The sequence below is a fragment of the Pteropus vampyrus genome, unplaced genomic scaffold (genome assembly GCF_000151845.1).
Source record: "Pteropus vampyrus isolate Shadow unplaced genomic scaffold, Pvam_2.0 Scaffold170, whole genome shotgun sequence".
Lineage (NCBI taxonomy): Eukaryota > Metazoa > Chordata > Mammalia > Chiroptera > Pteropodidae > Pteropus > Pteropus vampyrus.
In genome coordinates, this window is record NW_011888951.1 from 553,987 (window position 1) to 571,591 (window position 17,605).

At 33.3% G+C, this 17,605-nt stretch overlaps 1 protein-coding gene and 1 pseudogene across 2 annotated transcripts in view; both read right to left on the bottom strand.

The window, feature by feature from the left end:
• Positions 1–3,807: 3,807 nt before the first annotated feature.
• Positions 3,808–17,605, bottom strand: part of PRKAA2 (protein kinase AMP-activated catalytic subunit alpha 2) — a 71,351-nt gene continuing 57,553 nt past the window's right edge. For both annotated transcript variants that reach the window (XM_023536804.1, XM_023536805.1), the window contains exons 7-9: positions 14,380–14,884; positions 12,688–12,814; positions 3,808–11,451 (exon numbers count right to left, since the gene is read on the bottom strand). In XM_023536804.1, coding sequence (XP_023392572.1) covers positions 11,213–11,451; positions 12,688–12,814; positions 14,380–14,884 — 871 coding nt within the window. In that variant the 3' untranslated portion in view covers positions 3,808–11,212. The remainder of the gene's footprint in view (positions 11,452–12,687; positions 12,815–14,379; positions 14,885–17,605) is intronic.
• LOC111745959 lies at positions 12,964–13,091 on the bottom strand (annotated as a pseudogene).

Below are 17,605 nucleotides of genomic sequence, written 5' to 3' on the forward strand. Positions count from 1 at the left end.
TGTTGATATATATATGCACTCAACCTAGGAGCAGCAAAATATATAAAACAATTATTACTAGACCAAGAGGGAGAAATAGAGAACAACAGAATAAGAGTAGGAGACTTGAACACCCCATCTACACCAATAGATAGATCATCCAGACAGAAAGTCAATAAAAACATCATCCTCAAATGATAAATTAGACCAGTTGGATTTAATAGACTTTTATAGAACTTTCCATCCCAAAACAACAGAACATACATTATTCTCAAGTGCACGTGAAACATTCTCAAGGATAGATATGTTGGGAAACAAAACAAGTCAATAAATTCAAGAAGACTGAAATATCAAGCATCTTTTTCGAACACATTAATATGAAATTAGAAATCAACTACAATAAGAAAGCTGGGGAAAAAATCACAAATATGTAGAGATTAAACATGCAACTGAACAACTATTGGATCAATGAAATAATAGAGAAGAAACCAAAAAGCATATAGAGACTAATGAAAATAAAAATACAACATGCTAAAATCTTTGGGATTCAGCAAAAGCGGTACTAAGAGGGAAGTTTACAGCAATATAGGCCTACCTCAAGAAACAAGAAAAATCTCAATCTAACATTATATTTTCAAAAACTAGACAAAGAACAACAAAGCCCAAAGTGAGTTGAAGGAAGGAAATAATAAAAATCAAAGCAAAAATAAATAGAGACTAAAATTACAACAGAAAAGATTAATAAAACTAAGAGCTAGTCATTTGCAAAAATAAACCTTTAACTAAATACACTGAGGAAAAGAAGTCAAAATCAGAAATGAAAGAGAAGTTAAAACATACCACAGAAATACAAAGGATATAACAGAATACTATAAAAGGCTAGACGCCATCCAACTGAATAACCTAGAAGAAATGGATAAATTCTTAGAATCACACAATATTTCTAGACTAAATCATGAATAGAAAATCTGAATAGACCAATCATTAGTAAGGAAATTGACAGTAATCAAATACCTCCCAGAAAGTCCAAGACCAGAGAGTGAATTCTAAACCTTCAAAGAAGATTTAATCCCCATCCCTCTCAAACTCTTCCAAAAAATACCGAAGAGGGAACGCTTCCTAATTCATTTTACAAAGCCAACATTGCCCTGATACCAAAACTAGGCAAAGACAAACAAAAAGAAAATTATATGCCAATAACTCTAATGAACATAGATACAAAAATGCTCAACAAAATATCTGCAAATGGAATATATTAAAAGACATTGTTGTATCCCACAACCAAGTGGGATTCATCCCAGGGATGCAAGGATGGTTCATGACCCACAAATCAATTAGCACAATACATCACATTAATAAAATGTAGGATAAAAATCATATAACCATCTAACAGATGCAGAGAAAGCATTGGACAGATATATCAACTTATGATTTTAAAAAACTCTCGAACGGATAGAGATGAAAGTACCTCAACATTATAAAGCCCATATATGACAAATCCACAGATAACACCACACTCAGTGGTGAGAAACTGAGAGCTTTTCCTGTAAGAACAGAAACAAGACAAGGATAGCCACTCTTGCCAATTTTATTCCACATAGTACTGTAAATCCTAGTCAGGGCAAGAAAAATAAAAAGCATCCAAATCAGAAAAGAAGTTAAACTGTCACTATTTGCTAATGATGTGATTTCATATACAGAAAACGCTAAAGACTCCACCAAAACATTAGAATAAACATCGTAAAGTTGTAGGATACAAAATCAATATACAAAAATCTACTATTTCTATATACTAATAATAAAATATCAGAAAGAGAAATGAAAACAATCCCATTTACAATTGCAACAAAAAAAATAAAATACCCAGGAATAAACTTAACAAAGAGGTGAAATACCTGGACACTAAAATCTACAAGACACTGTTGAAAGAAATTGAAGAAGATACAAAGAAGTGAAAATATATTCAGTGTTCATGAATTGGAAGAATTAACATTATTAAAATGTCCATATTAAAGCAATCTACAGATTCATTGCAATCCATCTCAAAATTTCAATGGCATTTTTCATAGAACAACAACAACAAAAATCCTAAAATTTGTTTTGGAACTATAAAAGATTCCAAGTAGCCAAAACAATTCTGAGAGAAAGAACAAAGCTGGAAGTATCACACTTCTCAATTTCAAACTATGCTTACAAGCTCTAGTTATCAAAACAGTATGATACTGGCAGAAAAACAGATACACAGAATAAAACAAATTGAGAGCCCAGAAACAAACCCACACGTATACGGACAAAGGAACCAAAAATATACAATGGAAAAAGCAAATTCTCTTCAATAAAAAGTTTTGAGAAAACTGGACACTCACATGCAAAAGAATGAAACTAGACCTCTGTCTTGCACCATACACAAAATAACTTGAATGTAAGACCTGAAACAATAAAATACATGGAAGAAAACATAGGTACGAAGCTTCTGAACATCATCAGTGTTAGTGGTGTTTCTGTGAATTTGACTCCAAAGACAAGAGAAATGAAAACAAAAATGAACAAGCAGGACTACATCAAACTAAAGTCTTTTGCATAACAAAAAAAAAAACAAACCCAACAAAACAAAAAGGCAACCACCTGAAAGGGAAAAGATATTTGCAAATGATAGTTCCAATATGGGATTAATATATCCAAAATATATGAAGAACTCATACAACTCAACAAAAAAGAAACCACCCAATTTAAAAAAATGAACAGAAACATTTTTCCAAGGAACACAGACAGATAGCCAACAAGCACATAAAAAGATGTTCAACATCATTTAGGGAAATGCAAGTAAAAACCACAATGAGGTATCACCTCACACCTGTTTGAATGGCTATCATCAATAAATCAACAAACAAGTGCTGGCAAGGATATGGAGAAAGGGGAACCCCTGAACACTGTTGGTGGGAATGTAAACTGGGGCAGCCACTATGAAAAACAATATGGAGGTTCCTCAAAAAATTAAGAATAGTTACTACTATATGATCCAGCAATTCCTCTTCGGGGTATTATCCAAATACAAAAACACAATTCAAAAAGATGTATGTACCCCTATGTTCATTACAGTTCGTTACAATAGCCAAGATATGGGAACAATCTAAGTGTCCATCGATAGATGAATGGATAAAGAAATTGTGGTATATATATATGCATATGTATATATACACATACACACATACAATGGAATACTATTAAGCCATAAAAAAGATGAAATATTATCATCTGCAAAAACATGGATGGATCTTGAGGATACTATGCAAAGTGAAGTAAGTCAGAAAAGGACAAAAAAAAACATGATTTCACTCATATGTGGAACATGAAACAAAAGATAGATAAATGAACGAACAAAACAAAAACTCAGATACGGACAACAGATCAGTGTTTCTAAGAGGGGTAAGAGGTTGGGGTGAGGGTAAAATTGGTAAATGGTGTCAAACACATGGTGATGGATGGATACTAGACTTGGGGGCGAGCCTGCTATAGTGTATACAGATGCTAAATTATAATGTCGTACACCTGAAACCTATATATTATTAACCAACGTTACCTTGACAATAAAAAAAAAACTGCATTGTTAAAATCATTAAGTTTGTAGTAATTTCTTATGGCAGCAACAGAAAACTAACACAATGGCTAAAGTTAGAAATTACAATGTACAATAAAGAAGCAAAAGTGGACAAAGATAGTATGAAATCTCCGAGGAATCATTAGGCAACGTTCTTCTACAACAGCTTTCTCTAATTATTCACTGACGTGCAGAATATTAGCTTAATAACTGAACAGAAACAAAAATAACTTTTAAATTAACCAGACAGTTTAATTTGATTTTGTGAAGAAAGCTATAAGCAATCAGGCAGGCTGCTGTTCTCTTTTGTGTCTGTTATCTATGAGTTTGTACAATGCAAATATTAACTAGGGTGAACCTATAACCGTGAATGCTGTGTAATTCAAGAAGACATCTTTACCACACAGTTACTGAAAGACACATCCTTCCCACTGATCATTGAACACTCACAAATAAGTCATAACAAACAAAACTGAAATTTGAATTTATGGTTATTAAAACAAGAAAGCACTGGGAATCTGGTCTTTTTCTTCCTAAAACGAATTATAAAAAGTGATCCCAATTTCAACAGTTAAAAAAATGTTTTTAATAGTTACGTGCTTCAGTAGTTTAATGTACCAGCCTATGGAAATTTTTTCTTTTCAAAGATGGTCTAAGAAAGAATACAGGATCTTCTTTAAAAAAAATTTAAATACTTAATATCCAATCTTACATTTTCTGATGATTGTCATGGACATAAACTGTTGGCTGTCAACTTTCAGTTTTATTTGTTGCATTCGAAATCCACTGTATGATATTTATGTATACATGATAAAGAATACAAGCATTCTTCTGAAAACAATATTAAGATTACTATGCTTATTAAATTTACAGTTCTATAACAATTTTACATTAAACACAACATTGTACAGCCATAGATCTGTGAACAGTCTTGACAGAAAGCTGTGTTAGTACATTAAGGCAGCTTCAGCTGACATTTTAAGAAGTTCTGAATATATGTTGCAACAGAAGACAAATTTGGTAACTGAATATTCAATGTTTCAAGAAATTTTGTCACTTAAAATAAGAATACCATAATTTGTGAAACTGTGGTCTAAAACACTTTTACCACTACATTTTTACCACATAAGACTTACCTAAAATCAAAATATCAGTATCAAAGATATCTATTTTTAAAAAAAAGAGGATTTACATTAAATATGAGGATGATTAACCCTGTATTTTAACAAGGGCTTTCAGTTTCTCACATACATCTGTGAGGTAGGTTATTATCCACATTTTGTAGGTGAGAAAACTAAATGAGGTTATGTGACTTGCTGCTGACATAGCAGCCAAACTGAGACTCAGATTCCAAATTAGATTATATTCTTTGCATTATTTCTTTCCTTCACAAACTTTTTAAGGGGCTGAACTATAAAGATTGCTATTCATTGCATTCATTTTAAAAACATGAAAAGGCAGCCAAACTTTTACCAAGGTGACTTAAAAAGTGAAGCAACATAAAAGAAGTAGAAAAATACATCAGTGAACAATTTCTGATTGTGACAAGGTGAGGTCAGGCCAAAAGAACCCAAAAAGACAAAAAGAAAAACAATGTGAACATTTGAGGAGGGGAAATACAAACAAAAGTGGGAGAAATCGGAATATAAGAAAATACAGTTCAAATAAGTTTTTGATTAATTATTACTGTTCCTATAATTTAAAAGAAAAGGCACAATTAAAGTGTTTTTGTTTTTTATTTTTTAGATTGGTGGATCTGTTTCTCTTTTCTATTTTACGAAAATGTCATCTGTCTAGAAAAGTGGCCTTTGTCACAAAACTTATTGGAAAGAGGCTTTTAGCTGTAAAAAAATGCATGTGTAAATTAGCAGCAAAAAACTATACAATTGATTCTCCTTGGCTAGAACGTTTCTATTTTTCCTTGAAATTTTAAAACAACACAAAGTGGCAAACACTGAATAAACAAAAAAATAATAATCACACTATATGAATCTTGTCAAAATTCTATGAATGCTCAAAAAAGCTTTCATGCTAGGATATTCTACAAATGCTTTTTTTCCTGTAAAGAGCACTCTACTCTAGAATTTCCTTAATTGCACTTTAAATGTAACTGAAATTTACCTACCCTGCTTGTCCAAATAATCATAAACTACTTCCACAAAATCTAAACTGCTTTAGATATAAACAGTAGTTACCAAAAGTCACATACACAGTCACGGCCGAAAACTGGCATTGCTATGCAAGACTGGTAGTAAACATTAACATTGGTTCACAAAATTAATACAGGCCCACAGTCTGATAACTTCTAGACCAGCCTGATTCTTATCAAGTTATAGCTGAAGAAGTTTAATTAAAACTCAATCCAGTCTAGACTGTGGGTCCTGTTCTCTTTGCTATTACTGTTCAGTGGCATCAAATACATCATAATTATATGTGGGAAAGGCTACTAAAGGATACTGGCATCTTGTTTAAACAAGGTTTATATAATTTTTAAAACTCATAAAACAAATTACATTTCAAAGTTTTATAAGGTTTGAGAGAATTCTATCAAGCTGATAATAATTAGGTAGTCCGTGAATAGAAATGCACTCTATGAAAATAGTGTTTTATCACTTAACATGCATACAAAATGAAAAGTTATCAATCTGTATATGAAATTTAGATAAGCCTGATTCAGATAACAGTCAAAAACTATGATAATTTAAGATAGGGGCTGAAACTGGTTTTACTTTTTTAAAAAGATTGTACTATAAGAACCATGTAAATAAAATTAGAAGAATCACGTCCTAAAAAGTTCCTTTAGTATTAAGCAGCACCCTCGATAACGTAAAAGTACTTATAAAAATCAAAATGCTAATCACAAATACTTCAGATAATTACATCTAGTTAGTACAATCAACTGGTTCGAATAATTAAACTAAGAAATAATCAATTAAGACTACATTATGTCGCTCTAAGACCTGAAAGCAATACATTTGTGTGTTTACTTTTATTACTCAACTACTCAGATGTTTCATATGAAGAACAGTGATCAACGCTGAATACCTGTATGGCATTAAATCTTTATGAAGAGCTTTCTGGTCCTGCTTTCTTATCTGGAAAGTGGTTACCTCACAAGGTTACTACAATATATTAAGTTAATAAATATGGAGAGTCTCTGGATCTAACAATCACTAAGAAAATGTATGGAACACTTCCATCACTTCAAATTAGTCATGTTTTGCTTTATGTCAAGTGCACATGATGCTTTAACATACTTAGTTGTCTGGATAATTTCTGCCATTTGTATTCCAGAGGGCAGCTGTACTTAGAAAAATATTCAAGTATATACATACCTTCAAAATGCCTCACCAAACAGATAGAGAATATTCACACTAGTATAAAAACTAAATATATGAAAAGTGGATACTAACACAAATCATATAAGACATAACTTTAAAGCCCGAAGATATCTCAGAGGTCTTTTAATCTATCCCTCCCACTTTAGAGGTTACAAAAATGAACCCCAACATCGGATGTAACTTACCAACAGATTGCACATATCCCTCATCCAGAATTTCTAATAAAGTAGAATCTCTGAGAACTATTATCAAAATAAATTACATTCCCTATTTAAAAAGTCACAGAGTGACAGGATGACCAGGTAAAGAAATGCCAAGTTGAAAAGGTGGGGAGTCTTTAAAAACAAACAAAAACAAAGTTGTGAATGTGTCTAACATTTAGATACTGAGATTTCACAACCTTTAATAGGATTTAAATTATTAATCAGTGAATAGACAAAGATACAATATCTGTGTTAAACAGGTTCCAAGCTTTTATATTTTATAAATGAAAACTGCAGTGCTTATTAATTCAGTATACTGCACACTAACAGAGGCTATAAATAAATCATCAAAAAATCTGTAACAGTTGTCTATGATTATTTTCTCAATTATGTTTCATCTAATACTAAAAATCAATTTGTATTCCCTGAGTACATATTGGCTAGGGAATAAGAGAAAGCAAACCCAGAATTATGGAACTGTCATGGATAACCTACATGCAGAAAATGGACAACTATCTGTACTACATATAGCCAATTCCCTGACATTGAAATACTATCATTTCTGATTAATGTAGGCTCCTGAATTCTCTTGATGGATGGATGGATGGCTAGTATCAAGGAATGCAAACACTAGAGGTTACAAAAGTGTCTCTAAAAGTTTGTTGATGAAAACAATCCAACTTATAAGAGTTTGCCTACCTCCCCTTTTACAAATTCTATTTGAGATGTTTCTTCCTACATTAAAGAATAATAGAAATTAGATCTAACTATTTATAAGTATTTGGAAAATGTTCACTGATTACACATTTTGAAAGTAAGAATCAATGATATTGACTGATCATCCATACAGCCATAAGCATTAATCACTAATCTCTTAATACTTTTTACAAGTGATCTTGTTCAAGATTTTTCAGTTATTCACTCAACACAAAAAGTAATTTTGCTCCCAATCACAACCTGATTAAGAAAATCATGGTGCTATGAAAAAGCTGCAGACATACATAATTCTATTTAGTCCAGCATTTGCTCAAGATGAGTATGTCCACAGTTTAAAATGAAATTATTCTGATTTTGAACCAGATTCTCTCCAACAAGTGAAAGGGGTTAAAGCAAGTCTTTATTTTGTTCTTAATTATCCTAATTATGACAATCTGGAACAATAATTTCCTAAACTAGTATATTCCAAATCTGCTTTTTCCCTTGAGATAATAAGTTTAAAAAGATGGTTAAATTAATTTGGACAAAGTAGGGTTAAATAAAATTAAATTTTTTTTTTTTCTTCACAGAAGGACTTTGATATCAGAGTCTTTAATGTTCATATCCATTGTCATCCTCTAGCGAGAGGGTAGCATGAAACATTTTCCAAACTTGCTCAAATAGAATGGTGTTTTTGTTTTTGTTGGGGGTTGGGGGGGGCGGTAATCTCATAGAATACAATTTGGGAAATGCTATTCTAGAATCCTATGGAGTCCATTTCCATGATATAGCTAAGGCTTTATCTACAACCTACTAAGAGAAGGTCTCCAGAATTTTAACTGGAAGGAAGTTCTTGCCCCAGATCTATCTACCAAAGACCATATCCACAATTAACCAGTTTATAAGATTAAAATGTGGGAATTCAGTAATTTATTCTTTCCTGGTCATTAGAAACAAAAAGTCCCCTTTGACAATGTATCTAGCCCCTGTTATACTGGACTAATAAGCCTTCTGTAATCTTCTCTCTTATATAAATAACAATTTGAGATTCACAGAATGTTATGTTTTAAAAACTTAAGCATACAAGAACCAAAACTGTAACCCTTTATTTTCCTAAAATTTTGACAGGTAACTACCAAATTGTAGATAATCATGAATACTGGCAAGAATGAGCAAACAGTAACTATTTTAACTCTCAAAAAACATGATAATCATCCATATAATTTTGATTTGAATGTTTCTAATATCTGAATTATTAGACTAATGAAGCTAAAATGCCACTGGATTCCTTCCTGTTGTTTCTTTACCTTCAAAATTGTTAGAGAATTTGTCACGGGAATAAGGAATGAGACTAGTTCCTTATTTCTAAGGTCATCCCATTCATAGTCAGGCAAATGTTATGAGGTGGCCTTGTTTTTCCCAAAAGATATATTTACACATTTGGAGAGGCCAAAATTATGCCATATTTGTAATGCACATCAGACTAACACAACAAGACTACTGCTTATCTCTATAAAAATAATCACAAAAAGCACCCTTTGGTGCCACTAGATGGCAATCTTTCAAAGGTTAAAAATTCTTAACTGCAATCCCACCCTCTCTTTCCCAGCAAAGATTCCTTTTATTTTAAGAAGTCAGACTTTAAAAGTCATTTAATGAGTATTTTTAAAAGTTCTACAAAACAATATGATGTAACACTACAAACTCCTGACTCAAACTATTTAAAGACAGACATGGCTATCTTCCATAAACACAGGAGAAACTTGGTCTAACATTCTCATTTGCTTCCTGTAGAAAACCTTTTTGGCAAAGAGAAACCTGTCAAGGCTTAGTCACTTTTTGTTTTCAAGAGCTTAATCTTTTCTAGGGCAAGTCAGGTGAGATTGTTAATTATAACATACTAAAGAAAACGAATAAATACAAATTAGATAAATTACACATAATTTAAAAATTAAATACTTTTACTAAAACAAAATATAATCAATCAGCTATTATCTACCCTGCTGTATACAAGTTTTTTTTTAAGATTACAACACACACACACACACAACCTGCACAAAGCAAAAGTTTGGTTTTCCTTTAAAAGCATTGGTGTGTGAATACATATATGTATATATGTAAACAGCACGTATATTTATACAAGAGAGATTTTTTTTTTAATGTTCAGGGCTTCCCTGCCCTAAGAGGTGCAACAGTGAAGGCCACAGCCTATCAAGCTTTGGAGGTACATAAAAGCCCTTAGGGCTAGAACATGTTTTCAAATTGGATGGCTAGCAACCAAGATATAAAACAAAGAAAGGTAACCAGAAAAGATTTAAAAGCTAAACCAATCAGCCACTAAGGATTAAACAATAAACAAAGACAGAAGGTGACTAGGGTGAGGGAGGGGTTGGCTGCAATAACAAACTTATTCAGATGAAGAATTAACATGTGAGATGCAACCTCTCCCTCTCTCTTTCACACACACACACACATACACACGCACACACACTCCCCCAACTACCACACCCAGTAAGAAATCAAAGATAACAGCTCTTTTTAAAGAGACTGTTGATGCTTCGCTTTGTTTCATGTAATTATTTCATCACATTTTAGAAAGTACAAAAATAAATAGAACAAAAAAGAATTTGCAAAAGGTAGGTTTTGAAGTCATGTTTTAAAATGATATGTTTATGAAAAAGATAAAAGTCGTTGCAATTCCAGATGTTCCAATACTGAGTAGAATCTTGAAGGCTTTTAAAATAAATGTTATTCACAGAAATCTCAAGATAAAACCTCTAGTTGGTTACAGTTTTTAAGGAACAAGGAAAGCAGTCCTGTTACAGGACCACAGCCCTTGTGTTAAACACTAGGTGAAAACTATTAGAAGAACTTGGCTTCTGATATTTTGGGGGCAGGCTTTTAAGAATTTAACATTTAAACACTACTTACTAATCCTTGTTTTATTTTTTTAATCTTCTCGTGCAAAAGAATTAGGTGCATAAACACAGCTTAAAGCCTGCTGAAATATTTAGAAGTAAACTGAATTTACCTAAAGAGTAAAGCAAGGAGGTGCTGCCAAACCATCCTTTGAGATGGTTCACCAGTGAAGGTGTATTAATCATCTGTAGTGAACTCACAATTTTAAATTAACAATCTTCATCAATGTTCACCTATTAAAGAGTCTGCCTATGTGAATTTATCATAGACAAAATAGAATTACAGACTTCTACAGGTAAATAAAATGTTAAACTCGTTTTCAGTGATTTCAATGGCATTGGGTGTCCCCTGGCAATATTCACGTCTGTCAATCAGCATTTTAGAGTATGTGATATGCATAAGTAAAATAATAATTTAAAGAATATATCTGATTTTCACAGTGCAGTAACAGAAAGATATAAACTAGGGATAGAACATCAACGGGCTAAAGTAGTGATCAGACTGGCACACATTTCAAAAAAATCCATGGTGTGACTGCCCAGCCGAGGTGTAACTGAAGACAATGGGTTTCCGGTCAAGGAGCCAGTAAGAGAGCCAGAAAGCGAATGGCTCTCTGGAGTTACAGAATCAAAACTTGATCTTGGTCTGTGTAAGCCAGCAGCAGAACAGGAACGCTGAGGTGTTGAAGAACCAGACCTCTGCTCCACCACCTCATCTGAAATGGACCAAAGAAGAACAATTTATCTGAAAGGTCTATTTGTCTTAGCCCTTCCTATTAAGATGCTATATTCAGAATATTAAATAAGTAAACACATCTGAGCAAATGCAATCTAATAATGAATGTCATATTTCAGTGTTTTAGGAGCAGGGTGATAATACCTCTTTCCTCCCACAATGGAGAAAGACATCACTAATCAATCACAATACTTTCACACAGTCAAAAGGTGACCCCTAAATCCTTCTCAACATAAGATTCAGCATTAACCTTGAAATCAAACGAATACCCTGCAATGAAGAAAACACATCCCTGAAGGCTTATTTTCTTACAGCATATCAATAAAAAATCATTCAGGTAAAAATAAAAGTTACCGAAACACAGTAGTTCTGACCTTCGGAGTACACTGAAATTGCCTGAGAGTGGAACAAGGGAAATCTTGTTAAAAATTCAGATTCCCAGTTTTGCAGAAATTCTGATTTAGTAGGTCTGGGGGGTAGTTCCCAAGAATCTGCATTTTAATAAGAACTCTGCATAATTTTGATGAAAGTGGTCTGGGGACCATACAAAAAATGCTATAGTTGATGGTAGTTCAAGAATAAAATTTACAAGCTCTGTTTAAATAGACTTCCTTATATCTGAACTCAGTCTTCCTCTTGTTCCATCTAGCACTTGATCCTCAGTTTATTCAGTTTTATCCCACATGGGCCTCTGAACAAAACAAGCACATCGGGTTCACCCAGGTCTGATCCTTGGCACACAGTAAATACTCAGATAGAACCTCCTCCCTCAACTCCTTTGGCTCCTGGACAGCCACAGGCACCGAAGTCCAACCTAAGTCCCAAGAGAGGCCTGTTCGGTCACCTTGGCCAACCAAGATAAAGGAATTTGATGAATGGGGAAGTTTAGATATTATAACGCTAACAGTAATAAAATATGAATGAGAAAATGTGACCACCTGACAACATCAGCTAATTTCAGGTAAAAACTGCTTCCCTGTTTTCTGTTCCACAGCCAACACTTTTGATGCCAAGGAAGCACTTCTTTTGGAGAAGTGCTGGATTTGAGATGTGTGTCTTTGATCCTTTTCATTTCACACTTACATTTTTAGCTCAATTTAGATCACTTAAAAACCAGTGACGAGCAACCCACCACGTCTTTGAGATGATTTTAACATCCTGTCAACTAGTGCCCAGTTTTATCTTCTCAGAGCTCATGCCTGCATAGCTTCCTTACCATCAATGCTTTTAAAGTCCAAAAGATAGCTTCTATTGTCAACCAGGTAAAGTTGTAAGCTCATTTTCACATAATTGCCAGTTACTGGATTTTTCCTTCTTACACGAAGATGGTATGCATTCACTACCTAAAATGGGAAATTTTCTTTAAGGAAAAATGTTAAAAACAACAAACTACAAAACATCTCCCTATTCTTATTGCAAAGAATACCAAAACAAATAACTGATGGAGGTAGAGCAGAGAAGAAATTCGTGAATGATCATTTAAAAAAAAAAAAATCTACAGCACCTGGTCTTCCTAGGTGGTCTCCCATCCACATACTAACCAGGACCGACTCCGCTTGGCTTCCGAGATCATACAAGATCGAGCGGATCGGGCGTGTTCAGGGTGGCATGGCTGTAGACTTGAATGATCTTTTTTTTATATTACATGGTAGGTTAGTATTTATTCAATCTCCACCAACAGTAGTGTGTATAGCAATTAAAATTTAAAGGGAACTCTGAGATTATATGGCATCTAGCCGTCATTCTAGACATGCCTTACTCTAAAACACCAATAATAATTTTGGTTGCCCAGCCTCAACTTGAATATTTTACTTATGAATATGGAGTAGAAAGTATAAAGGGCAACCGACATTAATAGTTTGCATCAGGCACTGTAATAGGTATTGTCACAAAATTTAAGTATCACAATAATCCTGTGAGAAAGGTATTATCTGCCTTTTGAAGATAAGAAAATTGCAGCTCAGATAAAGAAGATCCTGGGTTTGCAAAACATCTATCAAATTAGTTCCAAAATTTTTTCTGCAAGGAATTTTAAAGATATTAACAATTCTTTTTTAACTAAAATCAAACTGCTACAGAAAACTGTGGTTTAAATGGTTTCAAAGAAAAATTTTATTTATGTATTTCATGCACAAATAATGAAATGAAAATGACTGATTTATTCAAACATGTCAAGTGAACATTTACATGGTGTGCTTGAGTGTTTTTCTTCTACCTTTAAAAATACATTCACAGTCCTCAAGAAAGGAACAAGAGTTATAGGGATAACGGAAATGAAAAAATGTTCCCCCCGCCCCCTACATATACACAAATAGAATTAAAATAAATTGGAGCACTAATAAAAAAGTAAAATGTGGACTTGAGTAAGAAAAAGACACCGTAACTAAGGATTAAAAGCACCAGCCAAATAAGGGAGATTTTTCTCAACTTAGAGAAAATATCTGTTGAATGAACAAAATATAGCCTGATGGTATAATGTGTATTGACCATTAGCTGCTACAGCTGTTGGCAAAAAGCAAAAAAAAAAACCTTCCCTAAAAAAGAGAGAAAAGTAAAAATATGTATCTTTGAAGACACATGACTTTTTATTACTATAATGGATGCTGAAACAGGTGACTTCGAGTTCATTACCTTTTGTTTATCTGCCAAAAATGCTAGTTTGTAATTCAAAAATATGTAGGTCCTCAACATCAACACTTTTCTTTCTTACAGATGTTTGTTTCGCATGCACATGGTATATTATTGCAAAGAATGGGGTTTATCAGCCAGAAGCATCAAAACCACTTAATTTACAACTAAATCAAAAACAACTTTTTTATTGACCTCAGTTCTCAACTCAGCAGCTCACAGCAGCTTACTACGCACAAAAAATGGCTTCTACAAATCATCTCAATATACAATTTCCTACCTTCCATTCAAAATCCAGCTGCTTCATAGCTCGGTAAACTTCAGCCATAATGTCATATGGTTTGCTTTGACTTCGGATCCCAAGATGCCACTTGGCTTTTTTTACAGCTAAAGATTTGGGCTTAGTTGTATTCAGCGCATCCAATGGACATCTTGCTTTCGGGCTGTCTGCTACAAGAGGTGGCATCCTTTCTGGATGAGGTTTCAGGCCTGGGGGAATATGCATGGCACTATCATCCATAAAAGAACCAGTTGGGGGACTAGAGGCGAGATAGAACTCACTGGCTTGGTTCATTATTCTCCGATTGTCAATGATAAGATGATAAGCCACTGCAAGCTGGTCTTGAGGGTCACCACTATATAAACTGTTCATTACTTCTGATTCTGTACACTCAAATTTTTCACACACTTCTTTCACAGCCTCATCATCAATGACGTTAGCATCATAGGAGGGGTCTTCAGGAAATAAGTAACTGGGCAAATCTTGTTTAAACCATTCATGCTCTCTAGGAAAAATACCACAACACACTATTGTAAGAACAAGCTTTGGCAACTCCCAAATAATTGAGACATGAGGCAATACAACATAACGGAATCAGAAAGACCTGCTCTAGTAACTTACTAGCTGTGTGACCCTGGATAAGTTAATTAACCTTTAACCTTGAGTAACTGTGGTTATTCGGACTTGGGTATCTGGCTGACATTTTCTCAAAAATCAACAAAATGAGCCTGTCACTTAAGAGGAAACAATTAGAAGTATTTGATGCCAAATATAAAATCCAAGCTTTCAAGTAAAATTTTAGAATTATGTGTAATTTTATCTGTCTCCATGAGCTTGACGGCTTCTCAATACTTAAAGACTTTTCTGAGAACTTTGTAATGATGATAATAATGAGTATGATTTTAATATTATATAATGAAATGTGTCACCATTTGGAAAATCTAACTTGAAAACTCAATATTTTCCAAATGACCAATGCATGATATTGCAGAATTATACATGGGTAAAAGATCCACTAAAATGCAAAACAGACCAGTGAATCTTAATACAAAACAACTACAATAGTTAATTGATATATTTTCATATTTGATAATGCAACTAACATATTAAGCTTTGGTTTAATATCAAAGAAAAATATCCACAGCTATCTAAAAGGCTATTAAACTGCTCCTCTCTTTTCCAATCCCTTATATGAGTGAGGTCAGATTTTATCTTTAGACTTCAACTAATATAACACATTGCAACAGTGAATCAAGAAGTAGATATGAGAACCTGTCATCTTTGATTAAGCCAAACATTAATAGGATTTGAAAATGTAAAATAATGCTTTTTGTTGTTGAAAATAAGGTTATTTTTCATACAAGATGTTATTTAGATGTTACCATGTACAGGTTGATTATTTTTAAGTGAATTAAATATTTTGTAAATTTCTCAGTTTTAATTTCTAATATAATAAATATTGATAGATATGCCTGCATTAAAAAATAAAACAAAACACAACACAACACACAACTCTTTGGAGACCTCAACTTTAAGAGTATAAAGGGGTGCGAAATCAAAAAGTTTGAGAAACAGTCTGCTAAATCTTATTTTCTCACACTTCTGGGCCTTTGAACGTGATGTTACTGTTGTTACTATAAGAAATCCCACGCCCTGTCATTTAACTGTACTATTACTACTCCTCCAAGATTGCATAAGCATTATCACATGGGGGAATGAGGTACCCCCTAAGCTTAAATTCAGATCAATATACATTTTGCCCGGATGCCTGCTATTGACTGATTAATTCATTTATGAATATTTACTAAGGACACTCTATGTCAAAAAGACACACTCCTTCACCTCACAAAAGAGATTATATCCTAGCTGGATAAAGATTAAACAAATACTCACAAAAATAAATATACAGTTACAAATATACAAACATAAAAATCTTGTGATAAAGATTCTGAGTGGAAAACAGGGTAAAATGATAGTATATAATTCAAAATGAGAGATGATTAGGGAAGCAATTCTGAGTAACATTTAAGCAGATACCAGGATAATTAGAAGCTAAGAGTTGAGGAACAGGTATCCAGCAAAAGAAACAATATATGCAAAGACTCTAAGTCAAAAAAGAACTTTGCCATGTTCAAGGAACTAAACTCAAGCCACTTTCATGAAAGCTTAATGAGTTATGAGTCGGAGTGGCAAAAGATATCAGATATTTCTGACAACTGTTATGTTATAAAAAAGTTTTTGGGATTGGAACCTATGGTTAATGAAAATCACTGAAAGATTTTAGATGGGTGGCATGATCTAATTTGCATTCTGTAAAGATTTTTCTGGTTGTGATAAACTAAATTGAAAAGATAAAAAAATGATGATGATAACGGTGATGACGCTAGTGCAACAGTCCAAGTGAGAAATGATGGTGTGCCAGACCTTGAGGATATACAAAGATGAAACCTCTACAGCTTCTAGTAGATCTTTCTATTACAATATTCCCACTTTTTTTTATAGTTCTTGATTTATTCTTAACCTTTCTTACTATACTGGGAGCTCCTTGCAATAGGGACTAAGTCTTATTTAGCTGATTTCCAATACCCAATAAATGCTCAATAAATGTAGAATAAATAAATTATGACTAGACACATTAAGTATGAAGACAAAAATAAATGTGTTTATTTGCTATATCATGATAATAACAAGCATTTATTAAGTGTTTAGTAATAAAAATGACTGAGTATTAATTTCTTCAAAAGAAATAATGGATAAGAAATTATGTTACACATGTAACATTTTTAAAAAGCAATGACAAATAGGAAAGTAAGCACTTTTGAGTGAACTCCCCAAAACTCCCTCTTCCATAAAAGCAATGAGATGACACACAAAAAAATTGTCAAAATCAATTTTTTCAGAACTCTGGAAATGAACTAAAAGCTGTATCTCAGTAAGAACAGAAAGATTTGTGATATTTTAAGTTGTCCTATATCCATCTACCTTTCCCCATGTCTAGATAGCCTTGAAAACCAAGAGCCTCACAATCATGATAGCCCAGGAAACCAGCAGCATAGCAACCACTGCGGGAAAGATGGGGAGGACAGGTTTAGTGTTCCCCAAAAGTCCTATCCCAGAGAATTGTCATTATTTGACATGTCTAGCAATTCCCTGGAAACCTCTACAAGCAAGCCTTGTCTTCATCTCACCTCAGAGCTCCCTCACTGCAAACAACATTCTCCCCAGG